General features: G+C 47.8%; 2 protein-coding genes across 2 annotated transcripts in view; one reads left to right on the top strand and one right to left on the bottom strand.

Moving 5' to 3' along the window:
* The window catches only part of USP35 (ubiquitin specific peptidase 35), a 54368-nt gene extending 47717 nt beyond the window's left edge, over positions 1-6651 (top strand). The window contains exons 10-12 of the mRNA XM_036746372.1: positions 161-225; positions 904-1755; positions 6432-6651. Coding sequence (XP_036602267.1) covers positions 161-225; positions 904-1755; positions 6432-6605 — 1091 coding nt within the window. The 3' untranslated portion in view covers positions 6606-6651. The remainder of the gene's footprint in view (positions 1-160; positions 226-903; positions 1756-6431) is intronic.
* An 8453-nt stretch (positions 6652-15104) lies between these two features.
* GAB2 (GRB2 associated binding protein 2) overlaps positions 15105-21392 on the bottom strand; it is a 249467-nt gene continuing 243179 nt past the window's right edge. Inside the window, exons 6-10 of the mRNA XM_036747132.1 lie at positions 21015-21273; positions 20544-20634; positions 19069-19171; positions 17542-17667; positions 15105-16528 (exon numbers count right to left, since the gene is read on the bottom strand). Of these exons, the coding sequence (XP_036603027.1) occupies positions 16385-16528; positions 17542-17667; positions 19069-19171; positions 20544-20634; positions 21015-21273 (723 nt within the window). The 3' untranslated portion in view covers positions 15105-16384. The remainder of the gene's footprint in view (positions 16529-17541; positions 17668-19068; positions 19172-20543; positions 20635-21014; positions 21274-21392) is intronic.

Raw genomic sequence — 21392 nt, 5'->3', positions numbered from 1 at the left:
GAGAAAGATCAAAAGGTAAAAGAGGAGAAGGAAGAGAAGAAAAAGGAAGAAGAGAAAGAGGTGGAGAAAAGGAAGGAAAAAGAGAAGGAAGTAGAGAAACAAAAGGAAGAAGAGAAGAAGGTTGAGAAAAAGGAGGAAGAGAAAGTGGAGGAAAAGGAAGAAGAAGAGAAGAAGGTAGAGAAAAAGGAGGAAGAGAAGGAGCTGGAGAAAAAGAAGGAAGAAGAGGTAAAGGAAAAGAAGGAAGTGGAGGAAAAAAGGGAGGAAGAGAAGTTGGAGAAAAATGAGGTAGAGAAAAAGAAGGAAGTAGAACAAAAGAAGGAGAAACAAAAGGCAGAGAAAAACAAGGAGGAAGAGAAGGAAGTAGAGAAAAAAGAGGAGGAAGGGAAAGAGATGGAGAAAAAGATGAAGAAAAAGAAGGAAGAGAAAGAGGTAAAGAAAAAGAAGGAAGAAGAAAAGGAGATAAAGAAAAAGGAGGAAGAAGGGAAAGAGATAGAGAAAAAGATGAAGAAAAAGAAGGAAGTAGTACAAAAGAAAGAAGAGAAGGTGGAGAAAAAGAAGAAGGAAAAGGAAGAGGTAGAGAAAAAGAAAGAAACAGAGCAAATGAAGGAGGAAGAGAAGTTGGAAAAAAAAAAGGAAAAAGAGAAGGAGGTAGAGAAAAAGAAAGAAGCAGAGAAAAAGGAGAAAGAAAAGGTAGAGAAAAAGATGGAGAAAAAGGAAAAAGAGGTAGAGAAAAAGAAAGAAGATGACAAAGAGGTAGAGAAAAAGGAGGAGGAAGGAAAAGAGATGGAGAAAAAGAAGGAGGTGAAGAAAAAGAAGGAAGTGGAGCAAAAACAGGAAGAAGAGAAGGTGGAGAAAAAGGAGGTGGAGAAAAAGAAGGAAGAAAAGGAAATTGGGAAAAAGGAGAAAGAGGAGGAAGTGAAGGAAAAGGCAGAGAAAAAGAAGGAAAAAAAGATGGATGAAAAGAAAGAAGAGAAAAAGGAGGAAGAGGAAAAAGAAAAGGAGGAGAAAAAGAAAGAAGAGGAAGGTTGCCTAGGTCCAAGGACTGGGGGGAGCCAGGGGGTTGCCTCTGGGGAGCAGATGTGTGGCCCTGAGGGTTCTCGGTCGGTCCCAGACCTTCTCAATTACTTCCTGTCACCAGAGACGCTGACGGCTGAGAACCGCTATCACTGTGAGCACTGTGCCTCCTTGCAGGATGCAGAGAAGGTGGTTGAGCTGAGTGAGGGACCCCGCTACCTCATCCTCACCCTTCTGCGCTTCTCCTTCGACCTACGGACCATGCGTCGGAAGAAGATCCTGGACAACGTCTCCATTCCCCTGTTCCTTCGGCTTCCCATGGCGGGCGGCTGTCCCCAGCAGGACCGGGGCCAGGCCTGTGCAGCCTATGACCTCTGCAGCGTCGTGGTGCATTCCGGCATCTCTTCGGAAAGTGGCCATTACTATTGCTACGCCCGTGAGGGAGCGACAGCCACAGTCAACCCTCCAGGGTCCGTGGGACTCTCATCTGCTGAAAAGCCCCCAGGACTGGAGAGCCAGTGGTATTTGTTCAATGACACCCGGGTCTCCTTCTCCTCCTTCGAGTCGGTCAGTAACGTCACCTCCTTCTTTCCCAAGGACACAGCTTACGTGCTGTTCTACAGGCAGCGAGCCAGAGAAGGGCTCAGAGCAGAACCCAGGTCACCCAGACCCCACAGCGAGCCAGCCCTCCACAAAGACTTGGTTGAAGCCATATCTAAAGACAACATTCTTTACCTGCAGGTGAGCAGAGCAGGCCCCAAACACTTAGGTGGGCCTTCCTTCTAACTCTCTGGGTCTCCCATGCCCTTATCTGTAAAAATGGGAATATAATTATTTACGCTGCATCCCTCGCAGGATGGTTATGAGCCCTCTGTAAACCATCCGAACTGTGGGACTAATTTTTAACTATTATCACTTATTATTATTATACTTATGTCCCTTGAGGGAAGTTACTGACATTTCTACTCCCTTTCTATCCTGACCTCATGCATCTTATATTTGAAGTGAAGCTTACTAGGACCACCTCAGAGATATGGCAGTGCCTTGCTTTGTGCCACAGCTGTGTTCCCCTAAACATTGTATTTAAATCCGTTAAAAAATATAATCAGCCTCAAATTTAATGCCCTTAGGGGAGGGGGCTTTTTAGAGAGTCACACAATGTTCAGGGCAGAAAGGACTTTAGAACCCAAAGTTAGAACGTAGAACATAAAATGTTAGTACCAGAAGGGATTGTAGAATGGTAGATCTTAGAACAGCAGAATATAGAATGTCAGAAGGGGCCACAGAACACAGAATGTTAGCATATCGAATGCTAGAGTTGGAAGGGAGCTTAGAACATAGAACATTAGGAAAGAGAATGTGGAATATTAAAGCTGGACAGGACCATAGAGACCCTCTCATTCATCTCCCTCATTGTTTATATGAGGAAAGTGAGTCCCAGAGAGAAGAAATGTCACGAGTGTCCTCGTCGTACAGCAGGTCAATGGTACGGCTGAGACTAAAGCCAGGAGTCTTCTGGGAGTCAGGGATCTTTGTATTTCACCGTTCTGCCTCTTCAGTGGTCCTCTGGAACAACGCGGACCAATACAGAGAATATGTCTCTCGACACAGCTACTTTCTGTAATTACAGGCCCATATGGAGAGAGGTAGCTGAAATCAGCTGTCCCTTTGCAAGGAGGCCGAGAACTGGTCAATGATCCTGCCCATCTGTATCCAGGCAGATCTAAACCTGCCCAGTAGGACAAACTTTCTACATGAATTGGGCCTCAAAGGAAGGGAGGGTCTTCACCAGATGAAGATGAAGTCTAGGAGAATTTCACTGCTCCAGGAGAGGGGATGGTTTGGGGGTAATGTGAGCAAAGGCCAAGGGGGAGGGGTAGGAGAAAGCAGGGTGAGCACAGGGGATGGATGGTTCTCTAATTTCAGGGGAACTTAGGGTGCTGAAGGGTAACCGGGAGCTAGACTGTTGAAACCCTTGAAGACTACAGTTGATAATTTTTTTCATTTAGAGAGTTGAGCCATTGTGATTAGAACGTAGGCATTCTAATAAGAGTGATCTAGGATCGTAAGTTTAGAGCTGGGAGGAACTTTAGAGATGAGGGGTTCTTAACCTGGGGTTTATGAGCTTGTTTTTAAAAAATATTTTGATAACTATATTTCAATATAATTGGTTTCTTTGTAACTCCATGTATTTTATTTTCTATCTTTAGAGATATTATTGGGGGGGGGGGACAGGGCAATGGGGGTTAAGTGACTTGCCCAAGGTCACACAGCTAGTACATGTGTCAAGAGTCTGAGGCCGGATTTGAACTCAGGTCCTCCTGACTCCAGGGCCGGTGCTCTACTCACTGCACCACCTAGCCGCCCCTAGAGATACTATTTTGATAAGGGTTCCATAGGCTTCACCAGACCACCATGGTGGTGGGGGTGGTCTATGACACGAAAGATCCCTGTTCTACTCCAATTCCCCCATTTTACTGCAGGGAAAACTAAGGCCTATGAAACTAAGGCAAAGTGACTTAGGGTCATTAAGGATGGGTAACACTTGAGCCCAGATCTTTTCTTTGAACCAGATTTGCCAAGTGCAGGGCTCTTTCCACCCCACCACCATGCCAGTCTTTTTGGAGTCCACAACCAGACAGCCCTGGTTACCATATATCAGGTCCATATCAGGAAACTTCTTTAGGAATAGCTTTCTGGGCCAGGCAGGAGGTCGTGTGGAAAAATCTGCCTCATTACGTCTTGAATCAAAAAGGGACAAGGCAGATCTCCTGTCCAAGGAACTTTAAATCTAATATAGCTGGTCTGGGGGTAGGGGCAGGGGAGGGAGAAGCCAAGGGAGAGAGAGTAAATACATGGGGAGAGGGGAGGGGTCAAGGAGGGCTTCATGGAGGAGGTGGCACCTGGAAGACAAAGATGAAGATGAGGCTGGGATCTTGTGGCTGGAGATGTTATTAAAAGTGCCTGCTTTGTGGTATCCCCAAGTCCCACAGGCAGGAAGGATAGGGGTCAGGACTGAGAGATTATACCAGCCTGGCTGCTCCTCAGGCTTTGTGGTCTTAAGTAGGGAATGGTCCTCTCTTAGCCCTAGAGTGTAGGCACATAACCCTAGAGTGAGCCACAGGTCCTCTCTTAAATCGGGTAGATCTGAGCTCAAAAGAATGAAGACCTCTAAACCGGAGATGTCCAATGATGGAGCTGGCCGTCTCAGAAGAGAGTGAGCTCCCTCCCCATCAACGGAGGTGTTCAAACAAAGTCTGATCACTATGGGTTGAACTAGATGATCTCTGAGGGCTCTGCCAACTGCGAGAGATAATATCTCTGATCGACTCTGATCTCTAAGCTCCTTGCGGCTCTGACGTTCTCTGAATTCCTGTATGTAAGTGTAAGGAGCGGAGTTCTTGGGCCATGGCTCCCCCTCTCTATAGCTTTTTTGGGATTTACTATATTCCTGTGAGGGGCAGCTAGGTGGCACAGTGGATAGAATGCCTGGCTTGGAGACCTGAGTTCTAATTGAGCTTCAGATACTTGGTAGCCATGTGACCTTGGGCAAGTCACTTAACCCAGTTTGCCTCAGTTTCTTCATCTGTAAAATGAGCTGGAGAAGGAAATGGCAAACCCCTCCAGTATCTCTGCCAAGAAAACCCCAAAAGGGGTCACGAAGAGTTGGACACAACTAAGCAACAACAAATATCTGCGATCCAGGGAGTACAGGTATTATTATTTCTACATTCTAGACATGGAAACTGAGGCCCAGAAAGGGGTCTCATAGGAGTTAGACACAGTTTAGGACACATAGACACAAAGAGGAAGGAATTAAGCATTTATAAATTACCTGGGATGTGCCAGATATTGTGCTAACCCAGGGGTGGGGAGCCTATGGCCTTGAGGCCACCTGTGACCTTCTGGGTCCTTGTGTGCGGCCTTTTGACTGAGTCCAAGTTTTACAGAACAAATCCTTTAATTAAGGTTTGGACTCAGTCAAAGGGCCGCACTTGAGGACCTAGACGGCCACATGTTGCCTCGAGGCTGCAGGTTCCCCACCCCTGTCAAGCATTTTACAACTAGTATCTTGTGATCCTCATCCCCTGTGAGGTAGGTGCTCTTATTATCCCCATTTTAGAGTTAAGGAAACTGAGGCAGACTGAAATTTAAATGGCTTGCCCAGAGGCACTCAGCTAGTGTCTGGAGTCACATTCGAACTCGGGTCTTCCTGACTCCAGGCTAAGAGCTCTATACGCTATGCCACCTAGTTTTCATAAGTGGCAGTTATGGAACTTGAAGGTCTTCTACGTCCAAGTCCAGGACCCTTCCTTTCTCGCCACCCTGAGAACAAGGAAGGTTCAGGGATAAGGTGGAATTAGAAAGTGGACTTGAGAGCCTCTGGTGCTCCCAGGCCTCTGCCCACCCCCTCAGATCATCTGTTGCTTGTTTCCTTCATCACGGCTCCCATCCAGCACCTCTCAGACATGCAAGTTCTGGTGTATTTGTTACACATTCATTCCTGCTACTACTTTATAGTCACCAGCTCCAGGCCGTACTCGAGGAGTGGGTTGGGGCAGACCTGGAATTAGTATTTTGGCTTCCTGAGCTTTTTTTTCCTGCTATAATTTAAAAGTTATTCTGGGGGAATCAAAGGCATTTGTAGAGTAAAGACCACCTCAGAAAAGGAAACCTGCTCTTTCTGTAACTAGAGTCTGCTTCCCATTCCCCTGTTGCCTGAAATCCCACCATTAGACAATTATTCCCTTGAAGTCAATTCCTGGCCTTGTGCAACCATGAATAATCACTTCCCCTCACTGGTCCTCAGTTTCAAATGAGAGGGTTGAACTAGAAATCAGGTGGGGAACCTGCTGCTTCCAGGCCACACACGGCACTCTAGGTCCTCAGGTGCAGCCCTTTGACTGAATCCAAACTTCACAGAACAAATCCCCTTAATAAAAGGATGAGGCTGCAGGTTCCCCACCCCTGAACTAGGTGGTCCTTAAGGCCTCATCCTGCGCTAATAATGTTCTCTGATTCTGTGGAGCCATAACTAAGGTGGGATGATCAGGACTTTGCCCCAAGGCACCAAAATTTAAAGGATGAAAAATCAAACACACGCTCTCTAGCAGCAGAGGTGTCACTAGAGTTAACTAATTCTCTGTCCCCTCTGACTGAATTTATCTTAATTATTCCTTTGTTATTTTAAAATAAATTACAACATTCACTTGAAGGCACAGTTTGGATTGCTTGCCCAAGGACGTGTTTTTAGCTATTTGCCCTGACACCTAGGCTTCTAGTTGTGGCTCTGATTCTGTGACAATCCTGTCTGACTTCCTCCTTTTGGGGGGTCATCCTTGACATCCAGTCCTGATCCTGAACTTCTTTTTTCCCTTCTCACCCCCTTTACCTGAAACCCCTCTCTCTGTCTCCAGGAGCAGGAAAAGGAAGCCAGGAGCAGATCAGCCTACATCTCCACGCTCCCCAAATCGCCCCCTTGGGGGAGGGACTTTGATGAAGACAAGGATGAGGATGATGAAGACTCCCCAGGGGGCTGCGACCCTGCAGCTGGAGGCAGTGGCAGCTCCTTCCACAGACTTGTCTTCTAGGGGTCTTGACCCCAATCCCGCGCACTCTTCCTAGTCCCCAGCCTGCTCTGTGATCCCCCTTTTCCTTGCAAGGCCACCTCAGGCCCCTTATTCCTTAAGCAGGACAAGACAGGGTGGGCTCAGAGGTTTCACTGTACCTACTGAGGACTTAGGTTGGACAGGGTCCTATCTTCAAATATAGGAAGCAGACTTGTTCTTCCTCGCCCAGCTTCCTAGCAGGGTTAGGGACAATGGGAGGAAGTCAAGCAGAAGCCGATTTCAGCTCCCTTCCTAACAATCAGAGCTGTCCAATCATGCAGCAGGCTACTTCTCCGTGGGGAGTGAGCTCCCCATCCAGGGAGATATTCAAACAAAAGGCAGATGAGCTTGTTGAGGACATTGTAGAGGGGATTTCTATTCAGGTTCAAGTTGAACTAGATGACCTCTGAGGTCCCTTCAAGCTCTGAGATTCTCTGACTACACCTTCTGGGGGAGGGCATCTAAGGAGGAAGTTCTGACCCTTTTTGGAGGTGGCAGAGGCAAAGGTTAATGGTACAAGCCCAGCCTAGGGCCCATGGGAGTGTGGCCTTCTGGTCAATTTGCCCTAGGAACCGGGTCATCAGACTCTGAAAGAGCACCCAAGCATAGTACACGTGAAAGTCTGTTCAAATGCCATAGAAGTTTCTTTCTTCATTGATCCCACTAAAATGCCTGCTGTGTAATAACAGCTATTTCAGGGTCCCATAGTAATACTACTTTGGCTCATATGGTGACCGGTCAAAGACAAATGCTTTCTTTCCCTGGGCTTGGTTTATGTAACAGGTATATTCTATTATGTAAGTTCATGATCAAGTTTGGGGAGAAGAGGCATCACTGACCTTCACAGCTCTAATGTTCTGCTATCATGTGGCATTTGCCATTTTACCCCTTTTCCTTTTCCTTCCTTTCATCTCCCCTATCACTCACATTCCCTGATAACATGCTCTGAACTCTCAAAATTGGGGAGATCATAGAGTGGAGAATGAGGGAGGGAGTGTGGGTGTTGATGTGATCTTTTTTCCCCTAGTGCAGGGATCTTTAACTTGGGACCCTCAGACCTCCCCCACTCCACCCCACCAAGGGATCCATGGATATATCTCAGGGTGTCCATGAACTTGGATGGGGAAAAAAACAAACAAAAAAAATCACATCTTTATTTGCATTCACCACTGAATTTAGCGTTTCCTTCAATTATTTTAAAAGCATGATTCTGAGAAGGGGGTCCAGGGGGTCCATGATACCCTAATGATTAAGACTCTCTCTTCTAGTATGTTCAGCAGAGCACTTAATTTGACTCCTTCATTCCAGAGGCCTCAGTGTGGCCACAGGATAGAACAATCAAAGTTCGAGCTATAACAGAACTCATCTCATCTAACCCCCTTGCTTTACAAACGTGGAAACTGAGGTCCAAGAAGTGACCTGAAGGTCACAGTTAGCAGAGCCAGGGTTCTTTGCTAGCTTTTGCCAACTGCATGTACAGTGTGATGGGGAGTGACCTCGCTCACTCACCTCTATGTCCCTGCTTCCCTCTTCTCCAGGACAGGGGGATTTCAGCCTAGGCCCGGTCCCTTGGTCCTGCTTGAAATGTGCACATTTTGCAGCTAGGGGAGAGTAGTGGTGACCCAGCAAAAGGCTCTGTTCTGGATGTGATGGCGACATTTCCATAATGTTTTCACAGTCAGAGGTTAAAGCTGAAAGGGACCCTGGAGGCCATTCAGTGAGCACAAAAAGCACCTCGGTCCAATCTTGTTTTACAAATGAGGAAACTCAAGGTCACCAAAAGAGGCCAAAAGACTCTAGAAGGTACTCACAGGTAGAACTGGGTTTCCCACCCAGATCCTCCCACCCAGCATTTTCACTAAACCATGCAGCCTCAGTTTATCCTTATAACCTCCTAGTCATATTAGTGGTGTATTTTTAATCTCCATTTTATGGATGAGAAAACTAAGGTTCAAAAATGGTTGATCCGAGAGTGCCCTCTACCAGCTTGTTGTGGTCCCTGATTAGACTCAGTAGTTGCCCATGTTGAGATCCTCCTTGGGGGGAGCATTTTATATTATCAGTTTAATATGCATACAGGAGTTGAGGGTCCAGTTCTGTTACTTGCCCCATATGGGACACTGATCTTCAGTGTCCTCAGCTCCCAAACTCCAGAGCTGTTGTGGGACAAGCCGCAGCGCAGGATGACCGAGCCCCCATCATTAGCCGCTAGCATAGCAATAAGGGGGTTCACGTGGGCGAGGCAGCACTCTTGCTACTGAGGGGACTGAGGCTGGTGGAGTGCCTGAGCTCAGTAGTTCTGAGATGCAGTATGGATAAAGCCGACCAGGTGCTCCGAGGAAGCCTGGCACCAATGGAGTGAGCCTGTCCTTGGGTCCCTGTCTCCTCTCCCAAACCCCCCTCCAAGGTTGGGAGGGGCCACCACTGGGAGATGTGAACTGACTTATGTCAGAAAGCTATCAGCAAGGCATGCCTTCTGTGCAGATCACTGGTGAGGTCGAACCCTGTAGGGAGGACCCAGTCTTAACAAAAACCCTACCAAAACAAAAAATTGATAGGTGGGGCTTCAGGGGATAAGTCAGAGGCCTAGCAAGCTCCGATTTTGTTTGTTTGAGGTAAGAAGTGAGTGGGGAGAGTCCAGAGCTGGAGTAACTGCAGGGGGAGGAGGAAGAAGAACCCGTGGACCTGGAGGGAAGCCCTGGGCGTAGGGGTGCTATCCTCTCCCGATAGGGGGGAGACAAGCTTTGGGAACTCCTTTTTTTCTAGGATGGGCAGCCCATTCTCTCTCCTTTAGCTCCCAGTCCTGGGTTTCCTACAACCCAATTTTTGGCTTAGCTTTCCTGAGGATGGCAACATAAAAATAAATTCATGGTTTCATTGCAATATGAAAGTTGTTCCCAACCCTGCTCACCAGGCGGGTCCCCTTCGCTGTTGAGGGCAGCTGCCCCAAAATGAAATAGGCTGTAGGTGATAGGTACCTTATTCAACAGATATTTATCAAAAGGTCAAAATGGGGGAGCCCTAAAGTGAAATGTGCTGTAGGTAGTAGGTACCTCATTCAACAGGCAGTTATCCAAAGGTCTGATATGTGGGCGATCCTGTGCTCAAGGGTAGGATTCAAAATGTAAAAAAAAAAAAAAGTTCCTGCCTCAAACAGCTTCTATTCCATAGAAGATTGGGCATGGATAGGATGGGAGGCATGACATGTACACAGGCTTTAGTGTTAGGGTGAGAAAAGGAGCCTGGGGACTAAGGGCTTTAGGGGCAGTCTCAGCTTGGGCATCACCAGAAGCACAGTCGGGTTGTAGATTAGATTCTTGTTCCAACAGGGAAGTAAGTGGTCTCTCAAGTTCACAGGAGTGAACTTGAAGCTGGAAGTGGCCTTGCAGCTGAGCTAGTCCAAGGCTCTGTTTTTACTGAGCAGAAAACAGGCTTGGAGGCAGAAGCAGCGTACCCAACATCACACTTTCACCCAAGTAGTAGTAGCATTGGATTTGAACCCAGTTTTGAGATCCTATGGGTCTGTGACTTCTTTCCTTCCTATAATCTTATTTCTCTTGCCCGAGTGGCCTGGAAGGAGGACCCCACAGCCAGGCCAACTGGAGCTGGCATTTGGGCCAGACTCTGAGCTAAGTCCTAAATCTGACTCATCACTAATGGTGTGACTTGGGTAAGTCACTTTCCCTCACCAGGATGGGCTGTGACTGATAAGACACTGGGTACAGCCTCCTGTGGGTAAAGTTTTAGGAGAAAGGGTGCTCCTGGGCGTTGGGCAGGGGAGTGCTTATTCTCCTCCAGTCTCTGACAGAGAACAAGGGGAAGTCACATCCTTAGTGGTGAAGCTGCAGGCACATTTCTATCACACTCTCCATACCAATCCTGGGAGGAAGACAGTAGATCCTGAGTGAGGACCCGTATTATCCTCATTTCACAGAGGAGGAAACAGACTCAAGAAATGATGATACAGTTAATATCAGAAATAGGATAGGAACCCCCAGCTAGTCACCAGTGTCCTCATCTTAAGACTCCAAACCCAATGCTCTTCTCACTTTAACAGAAAGCCTTTGCTATGAGGCAAAGTTGACCTGCTTCTCAAGTTTCCCTTTGCCTCAACCTCCCAGGCAAGGAATGGTGGGATCACTCCTAGGCTGGGGCCTGGCACTCTCAGACTATGTAAACACTCCTGAGCCTCAGGATAATTATCAGTCTTGTCTTCTTCCTCATCCCCTGGAGCTGAGGAAGTACTAGGGGTTTAAACTTGGGACGGTTTCCAAGGAGGAGCTCCTCTCTCTTCCTCTTCTCCTGCCTTCAGTCCTGACCACAGCAGTGTCTCCTAACTGTCCCCAATAGGGACAGGCTGAAGGGGAGAAGGAAAGAGAATGGAAGAAGGTTCGGGATTGAGCCAGCCCTCTTCGGCGAAAGAGTAGTAGTAATATCTCGGAATCAAAATTCCTGGCTCTGACACATGGGGACAGTGGGATGTTATATAACCTCAACTAAACCTTAGTTTTTATCATCTGTAAAATGGAAATACCATTTGCATTCCTGATTTCAACTGGTTTTTGGAGGGAAGTACTTTGTAAACGAGAAATCATTATAGAAATGAATACTAAGACTGGTTACATACAGTTGGGGTGACCAGAGCGGAGACTCAAAGTGAGGTCTTAGAGAGAGGGAGAGAGGTGAGAAGCAGAAAGGAGAGTAAGGACCTGATAAGAAAGGGAGGGGAGAAAATGGGAGGAATCTTAAGTAGGGGAGAAGAGTTCAGCACTAGGACACCAGAAGATGCTTTCCTGCTCCCTTTTGGAGAGGAATGGAACCTGGATGGACATCAGTCTGCAGTGGAGTGCAAATCTGAGCCCTGCCACTGACTCACTAGTGACCAGTCAAATCATATCAGTAAGCCTCAGTTTCCTCATCTGTGAAATGAGGGGGTTGACCAGATGACCTCTTAAGTCCCTTTCCAGTTCTGCCCATGATCCTACGAGCTACGTATTAGCAATACTGTGTTGGGCTCATGTCTTCTGGCAGATCACCTCGACTCTCTGGGCCTTGTGATCTCTTCCTCTGAACCATGGGGATCACACCTGCACTGCCTACCTCCCCGGGTCTCTGTGTGAACCTTAAAGCATCCTGGACATGAGTTGTGTGATTCTGGGACAGTGGCTGGGCCCTCCACCTCCATCCACCATTTGTGTCAGACACAGACGGACTCGGCGATTCAGATTTCTCTTCGCCTTTATTCTCATCCTGCTGTGGCAGTTAACATGGGGATTCACTTTCACTGTGTTTCATCAACGGCAGAAACGTTAGCTACGTTAAACCTATTCCCCACCCTCCACCCCCTCCCACCCCCAACCTCAAGACCTACTTACAGGATAAATACATGTTACAAAGGTTGCTTCTTCATCTTCTTTTAAAGGAAAAGAATAAATTAATAATTTAGGCCACTGGCCACCAACAGCGATTTGAGGAAACGCGTCCGTTTTCAACAGTTAACATCTCAGGTACACAGTGCACTACAATCCATTTCTCCTCCTTTTGGAGGGGGGCAGGGATCGGGGGAAGGTTTCCCACCAAGACCACCCTCTCTTCCCTCTTGTACCCCGGGAAATGGTTCTAAGTTTCAAGACACAGACACCAACACCAACATAGATATACAAGAACACAGCCCTGGGTATCCCCTCATGTGACAGCCCTCCAGGGGACAGTCTTGCAGGTTCCTCTGCTGCAGCTATCCCCTACCCCCACCCCAAACTACAAGTCTGGCCTCATGGTCTTTACAGATCTCTTGGGTTCTTCCTGCTCCTTGATGAATCCAAGGTCAGAACAGCCAAGTCCATGTCCATCCAGTCCATGGAAGGGGATGGAGGCGGGTGGGGGAAGGACCTTTCTATCTTTCTGCTGGCCTGGGTTCGGGGCTCATTGTCATTCTCCATCTCCCCTCACGCCAACCCTGAGTCGGGGAGGGGGTTGACTAGGGGCTGGCTCCTTGGCTCCCACCCCTTGTCCATTTTTCATGGCTCTATCTTGGCCCCAAGGCCTGTAACTTGTATGGCCACAGCGTAGGACCATGGTTCTCTACCCACATATTCTACCCTCCTACACACCTCTATTACCCATTATAAACAAGGCCTCCTAGGGAGATAGGTTAAAGGAAGATGCTTCCCTTCAGTTACTGTTTTGCAGGGAAAAAAAATGGCTTCTTCTAAATCCAAACCCCTGGACAATCTCCTTTCAATCTGCATTGAGCTGGATAGCATACTCCAGACTGTAGGTGATGTCACTAACATGTACGATATCTGCCTGTAAGTCTCAAGCAAGGCCCAAGGACCAAATGTAGGCCCTCATTCTGTGTATTTGTTGGCGTGGGGGTGGAAGTAGAAGGTGAAAGAGCTTACATAGCTCCAGATCTGGAAGGTATGAGAATATTACTGAAGTCAGGAGAAAAAGACGACTTGGTTTGGCAAGGGAAGGCTTGGAGCAGGGTGGGGAGTGGGGGTTCAGGCCACCAACCCAAATGGGGCTCAACTAGCCTAAATACTAGCCACAGCTGTTTTCCACTGCTCCTTAAAGGTGAAAAAGGTGCTTCCCAATGGTAGGTGAGAGGGCCTTGGCGCTTGCTGCTCTTCATTGGTGTTGTCTTGGAGTCAAAACAGGTGTTCCCTGGAGGGCGTGAACACCACCTCCAAATGCTATACTGCATTTATGGGGTGAAACAACTGGTCTCTGGTCCCGAGCCTGCTTCTCTCTCCTCAGCACCAGGAACACTCATGCTTTAATGTTAGGGCTGAGAGCATCTCAGACTCAGAATATCTGAGCTAGAAGGGCCTTAGGCCACTGAGTCCAACCTCCTTGTTTTCCAGGGCTTTCCCATTTAGAGTCCCCTCAACGTGGGTACCAGGCAGGTTTGGGAGAATGCAATGCTTTATTACAATCAGAACCAAGCAGCTACCAGGAAATATGGTGGGGATTGAGAGTACATTAACAGCTAGCCATCCTGGCCATATTTTTTTTCCATTTTTATACTAAAATGATTTGGGGAGGGGAAAAGAATTGGCTAGTGCTGTGAGGCAGAATTCTGCTTTCTTCTCCAAGATGCTGATCCCTCAGCCTCTTCTGTTTCTCACAAAGTTTTATGAGCTAAGAACAAGGAAGAAGGCCTTCTCTGCCCTTACCAAGCATGTGTCCCCCTCATTGAGGGAAAAGAGTAACCTAGAGGTAACAGGCCGTAACTTGGCCATCCAGAGTCAACTCAGCTTCAACCCTAGTCCAATGAGGTAGGTTGCTATTACCCCATTTTTCTGATGGGGGAACTGAGGCACAGAAGGATAATGTGTACTTGATCTAAGGACCTGCAGCCTTGGAGGTATGTCACAGCTAATATCCTTGGGTGCTGGGTGTCCTGGAAGTGTTGGGTATCATGCTCCCCTGCTTTTCAACTCTTTTCCTGGACTAGATTTGGCCCTTCCCTAATTCTTAGTCTCCTGGCCAATGGGGCTGAGGAGGTTGAGAGAGGAGAGGTGTGTGTGGTTGAACAGACAGTACTTTCTGTTGGGGGTCACCTAGGGGTATTTGGTCTACTGCTCTGAGGTCCTGAAAGAGACAGTAGCATGGGCTAGTGAGAAAAACATAGCACTAGGTTTGAGTCTCAGTATTACTATTACTAGTAACTTGAGACAATTGGTTAACTTCTCTAGGCCTTGGTCTCCCCATGTATAAAATAAGGAGACTGGAATAGAATCTAGTCTCAAAGGTCCCTTCCAGATTTAAGTCCTATGAAAATTACAAATAATTGAGTTTATGAGGAGTAACTCATCACTGCCACCACCAGGCAAATCTTGGGAAATCACCTGTCCTGCCATGGGGAGGCAACCCACATAGGCCTTCTCTGCCTCCCAGAGAATGCAGGGCTAACTCCTGATTTCTAAGCCTAAGCCTAAACCTAAGATAGAACAGGGTTCTGTCACAGCTGCAAACCAGGCAGGCCCCGGGGAAAGACTCTGATTGCCACCCTCACCCCACCTGGACCCAGTCTCTGGGGCACTTCATACATGTGTGCAACAGACTTGGTCCCTAAGGTTCTCCCTTGTTGGACATGTGCCTGTCCCTTCCAAAAGACTACCCCACCCCCAAAAGAAATCTGGGCTTGGCTTTGAGGATTTTTGCGCTCCCCCGAGTAGATACACAGGGAAAATGTCCAGGCTGACCTTGAAATCGACTCTATCCCCATCCTCAAAGCCTAGCAGGGCCCCTGTATAGAACTACTACAAACACATCTCCCTTATTACTCAACATCAGTCCTATCTCCATTTCCTCTTCTCCACGTGACATTCATTGCCTGTCTCCCCCATTTCATTTCTCCCATGTGCTCAGCCTCATCTATCTCCTCCACTGCTTTTCTTCCATGACCTCCTTTCCCCAATGAATTTCCCCCATGCACAGAACATCTATGACATCGACAAACACACAACAGGTGCATTTTACCTGGACACGTGACATTGCCCTCTTCAATGTTGCATTTCAGCCATATTAATCCACTCCCATAAAGGATCACCTCTGATTCTTCATTAACCCTCCAAAAGCCTCCCCTTCCATTACCTGCCCTTCACACATTTCACCAGCCTCAGCCCCTTCACTACGTTCCCTCTCCCACAGATGCACACTCCTGTGGGGAGTCCAGTTCCCTTCTAACACTATGTACCTCCGAGCATTGTGGTTTTTCCCTTTCCTGGCTTGGAAAAACTCCTTTTTTCCTATAGTATGTCCCCTCCATCCCCCAGCCTCTTATCTAAAGTCTAAAGCAACACCTTTGGCTCTAGCCCCAAGGTACTTATAGATGTCTCTTCCTGCTGGGCAGGGGATGCTCCATCCCAGCAGAGGTCTTGGCATGTTCATCAAATGCCACAAGTCCACAGTTTCAGTGTCCAGAGTTTCAATATCCATGGCCCTCGGGTGCTTGATATCCTGGGCTTGGTCTTCTGTCCCCCTTGGTCTATTGCTTTTCCCCATCCTGGGATGCTGGAAGCAGTTCCTCTGAAGGGTGGGGCATTGCAAATGTCAGCCGACTCCCTGATCCTTGGGTGCTAGGATTTCCCCACCTTGCCTTAGAACCTGCCTCCTTGACCAAGACAAGGCCCTGGACCTGGGGAAGGGGATCTCCCTGCTGCTGGGGAGTACCCCAACAGAGCAGATAAGGGTCCCCGACCAAGAAAGCCACCTCTAATCAAGACTCCCTACTTCTTCTTTACTGGGAAATGTGCCCCCTGCTGAAGCCTATGAGCATAGGCTAGTAGAGCCTCTTAAACACATTATGTCAAGGCTGAGAGGAGAGAGTCTGGAAGCGAGGGAGCCGGAGGCTGTGACACAGAGTGAGTCATGGCTCTGAGTTCTGGATCCCAAGGATCAGAGGAGGATACCCAAGGCTAGGGAGCTAGGGGCAGCTACAGAGGCTTTTCAGCAAAAGCTTGGAAGGGAGAAACGCAGGGGTGGATTGGTTCTGGGCATCCTCAGTATTGCTCAAAGGTGTGGTCCTGAGCTGGTGCCCAAAGGCTAGAGGGAGAGCCCTGCCCAGCCCCTGGATGGGGAAGCCCCATCAAGCACTCCCTCCCCCATGGAGGCCTCAGGGGACTGAAAGTCTAAAAGGCTGAGACCAAGGAGCAGACCAGGGACCCCAGTGAGGAGGGAGGTGGAGAAGGGGAGGCGGGAAGAAATCGCTTACAGGGAGATTCCTCCCCCAGGTCCAGGGCCTGCCTTGACCTTCACAGCTTGCCCCCCTTGCTGGGCTCTGAGGACTGCCGGACGTCTGTCCACTCTTGCATGGTGTTCTGCAAAGCCTGGGTTTTTTCCTTGTCCACTTGTACATAATCCACTTTCTCATCCGATGTGATGGATGATGTAGATGGCTGTGGAGCAGAAACACAAGCCAGTGTGAGTTCCAGTGGTGCAGCCTGCCCTTCCTAGGAGCAGAAGCTTCTCCCTTCATCCTCCTGAGCTTATGCCTAGCTGGTGGATTTGTTTTAACTATACTATATTATATTTATAGACTATATGCTGTACTATAATATATTTAGGTACATTATACACATCATTTCATTGGTACAGGGAACTCCTGATGAAGAAAGGAGGCTGCTTGACCAATGCAGGTCTTCTCTGCAACTTAGGGTCTTAGAAAGTTGCCTGAGTCACTGCCAAGTTAAATGACTTGCCCAGAGTCACAGAACCAGAATGGGTCAGAGGCAGGCCTTGACCCTATCTCTGAGGCTGGCTCCCGATCCCCTACTCCATGGCTGTCTCAGGTAGCTAAACACTTCCAGGGTAACTGCTGTCACAGATGCACCTGCTCCTCTCTGGGCCAGGACCCTGGTGGACCTAAGGGGGTGTGAAGAAGTCACTCTTCCCACCCCCTGCCCCCACCCCCCCATAACCTATGACTATGGTGGGCAAGGAAGGTATGGTGCAGACATGGCGCCCCCAGCGGGGAGCCGTCGGGGCATGAAAAATGTAAAATCAGTTTTCAGGACTATGGCAGGGAGTTCCTGAGACCCCAAGTAATCTTGCTGAACTTCCTGGGTGGCCTTAGGCTTTTACCAGGAGTATGTGACTGTACTTTTACTAAAGGATGGTTGTTTGAACCCTTGGGCTCTCAGTGATCCATCACTCTAGATGGCCAGCACAGCCTCTTCATCACAGGGCTGTTGGAAGGATCAAAGGAGATCTTGGATAAGAAAGTACTTCATGAACCCGTAAAACAAACCTCACCTAAGTAAAGGATGGTATTTGATTAAAAGTTTAACTCCCTGCTTATACAGCTCTGCTGACGGCATGACCCGCCCCTTGCCATGCATCTTCACCCTCCACCCAGCGTGGTGGCCCAGCCAGTCCCCGGGACCCCCAACCCCCTTTGCTCCCTCAGTACCTTTCGGTGGGGGCTGGGTGAGCTTGGCTGGAAATCCAAGGCTAAGTAGTCCACACTGCCTGTGCTTTTCTTGGGAGCAGGGCTGTTCGTGCCGCTGGGAACAGGGGACACCGACACAGGATTTTGCTGTGATGAGGAGACAAGGGTGGAAGAGGCAGTGTCAACAAGCAAGGAGTTCTCTCCGCCCCACCCCCCAATTTCCATCTGGGACTGACCCCCGGACCTTAAGCAAACAGAAATGGAGGGAAGCAGGCAGGACTCAAAGGCAGAGAAATAAGTGGCAAAGATGGTTGGAGATGAATCATTTTGTTTGCAGAAAAAAACTGAGATCTTCATGAATCAATTCAGTCCAAGGAAATTAAATTTAAACACATATGGTGCTAAGGAGACCTCTACTTGATTCTTCCTGCCGTGCCTCCCCCTCCCCGCCGCCATCCCCGCCCCTCCCTGGCTCTGGAAGGCTCTTTCAATGGAGCATAGGCTCTGGCAGGCTCCGTTATCTAAAGACTAGCACAGAAGCTTGTCACCCTCAGCAACTCATTAACTCATTAAATTGCCAGCTAAAGTGAAGAGGAAAGACATTCCTGACACCCACGAGGTCATAGATCTCACAAGTATTGAAGGGGGAAGGCAGTCCAATGGCCCTTTGCTTATACCACCCTAATGCACTTGTCATTTAACACTATGCATCAGAGCCTTCAGCTCTAGAATTCCTGCCTTGAGCTGGAAAGGACCTTGGAACAGAGAATGTTAGAGATGACAAAGAACTTAGAACACAGAATGACAAAGCTGGAAGGGACCTTGGAGGCAATGTAGTTTTCTATCAACCCAGCAGGCCAAGGGTGACCAGATGGTGACCAAACTCTTGTGTAAGAGAGTCGAGGAGATCAGAACCAAAGGGGCACTTCCAATATTGAATAGTAAAACGGGAAGAGACCTTATAACATAGAATAATAGTAATAAACAATAATGAGGATTTATATAGTGTCTTGCAAAGCAGTTTGAGCTGGAAGGGGCCTTAGAATAAAGAATGCTAGAGATGAAAACTACATTCACACATAAGATGACAGAACTGGAAGGGATAAGAACCTTACTCCCAGTCTGGAGAAGCACTCAAGAGAGATTTAGGGCATTTTCCCACTTTTAAAATACTAACCAACCCCCAGATCCCATCAACTCTCCCAACTTGTGAAGTTTACTGAAAATAAAAATTACTTGTGTACACATATCATCCTCACCTCACTCCACAATGGACTGTAAGATTTTTGAGGTCAGGGGACATTTCATACAACTCTATATCCCCTTTAGTGCCCAGCATAGGCTCCCTGCACAAAGTGGGTATTCACTAAAAATCTGGTGAACACGTGAATGAATGACTGGAGCTTTGGCACCTTTGTCAAACATGGACTAGGCTCCCAGCACCGTAGCACCCACACAGGACCTCCAGATCAAACCATCCGCCCTGTTAAACTGAATGTGCCTCTTCCCCACTCCCCTCTCAGACTCAGTCTTCCCAGTGGTGCTTACCATGGGGACATAATTCTCCTCACTGTCCCCTGAATCGGTGCTGGTGATGCTCTGGGTGGAGACAGGGCGGCAGGACTGGGAAGAGCCAGCATTGAAGGTGTGACTGTTCATGGGAAGAGTAAGACACACAGGGAGTTAATACTACAAGGGTCAAGCCTGTTAAATGATGCTTTTTAAAGATGCTTAGGTTCAGGAAGGCTTTGTTTGGTATGTCTGCCTCACATGTCATGGCTTTTTCCTATATCCTTTGTGATCAAAACTTTTGTTGCTAGCATTCTAAAGACAAAGCTTTGTAATTAGCATCTTAAAGAATTTTCAGATAAGGAAAGAAAGAAAATATGTTGTGGTACTTCTAAGGATGAGATGTGTCAAATGACACAGCTTGGACCGTCAAGGTATTCTTAAATTCTGGTTCTTCTAGAATCAGAGGCTCGCGGAATCATTATTTCTTGATACATTAGGACCACAAAATCCTAGAATTTTAGAATCTCAGAATTCTAGAATCACAAAATCTTAGCATTTTCAAAATTTAGAATCGTAGAATCTTAAATATTAAAATCATGGTATCACAGAATCTTAGGGTAATGTGAGTAGATGTTGCCTCTGCCCTTCCTGGACACCCACTAAGGGTCCAAATGTGTAGTAGGGGTAGAGAGAGGAATGGTGATGGACAGTGTCACGGAACTCGACTGTCCTATCTAGACCACAATGATTACTGTAGAGCTGAGTTCTTGGCCATTTTCTAATATGGACCAAGGGACTCCTGGGAAAAACTATAAGATGAAGAGAATACTTGCATGGTAATAAAGGAACATGCTGGGTGAGTTCTTAGGTCATGAATTAAACAGTTATCACCCAAAGAACCACGCTCAATATGGGAATAGTTAAGGGTTACTACATCTGAGTTACAAAATTACAAAAAAAAACAAAACTACAAAAGAGTGAGGAGAGATGTGAGAAAGCCCTTCATCTAAACCTCTCGTTTTATTCATTATTTTTTGGTCCCATGACTGAAACACTATTGTTAACATTCAGCTAGACTTTGGTTCCAAAGAAATAACTTCTGTAAAGCATTTTTTAACTGTCGTGTACTTGTGAACTGTTGGCATCATCATCATCCTCATCCTCATCCTCACCACTGAACCCCCAACAGGGGGCGAGGCTGCCAAAGCCCTCTGACATATGAACGCAACCACTTGAACTTAATTCATCCTCAAATTGTGAACAGGGCTTGGTACTTTCCAAAACCAATTTTACATCTGCCATCTTGATGGACCTTCCCAGCAGCCCACAGACACAGGCTGGGCATGTACCTTTACTCTTTTTTTCCCTTTTGACAAATGAGAACATGAGACAACAAGAGAAGCCAAAAGACAACGGAAGGGCAGAGCTGGGACCAGAACCCAGATGACCCTGCTTTCCTCCCTTCCCCCCACCATCCTCCTCCTCAGTCCCCTCACCCATAACCCACTCACATTGCCCTAGACCAAGACTTTGTGACCGGAGACTTAAAAGGAAGCTCATCGATGACCGTGTTATTTCTCAAGTCCAGAGGGGTCGGCTTTGCTGGAATAGGATAAGAAGAAAGAAGAGTTTATGAGACAAGGATGTTTTCCTGAGCACTGGGAAGGGTCATAGATTTTCAGAGCAGGACAGGGCTGTGGGAGATCTCATCTGATCCATTTTCTAGGTAGGGATGTATCTCGAGCAAAGATCACTATCTTCACTTTACACACATGAAATTGAGAATTCGAAAGGTGCTTTATCTTGCCCAGGGTCATGGTGAGGATTGGTAGCAGAAGAGAGCCTTGAGTTCAGGCATCCTGACTCTCAGGCCAGGGCTCTGTCTGCTCAGCACCATGCTACACATCCCAGGAACACTCCAGGTTCACACACAGGCTATTGTGAGAATGAACCTTCTTAGAGGGGATGGTAACCATCCTCACCTTTCCTGTCAGGTTTGAGATTTCGGTTGACAGGGGGAGGCTGGATCTCACTCCCCCGCCCCCGATGGACCGGCAAGGCCGAAGAAGAAAAGCCGAGGTGGTCAAAGTGATGAGGCCCGGGGCTCATGGGAATGTAGACGCTCTGAGAATTATCATTAGATCTCTCCATGGCCAGCAGGGAGGAGGACCCAGGGTTCATGGGCACATAGTTGTCTTCTGAATTGGAGCTGTCTGTGTGTCCCACGGCGGCTTTCCCCGTCTAAAAAGAGCAAAAAGAGACATAGGATGTGTCACTGGTGGGGAAGGTGGGAACAGAGGCCGGGAAGGTTCGACCCTGAGTGACTGGCTGTCTCTAGGAGGTTGAAAGGAGGCCTCTTT

Source organism: Trichosurus vulpecula, chromosome 2, assembly GCF_011100635.1.
Source record: "Trichosurus vulpecula isolate mTriVul1 chromosome 2, mTriVul1.pri, whole genome shotgun sequence".
Lineage (NCBI taxonomy): Eukaryota > Metazoa > Chordata > Mammalia > Diprotodontia > Phalangeridae > Trichosurus > Trichosurus vulpecula.
This window is presented reverse-complemented; position numbering and strand designations above follow the sequence as displayed.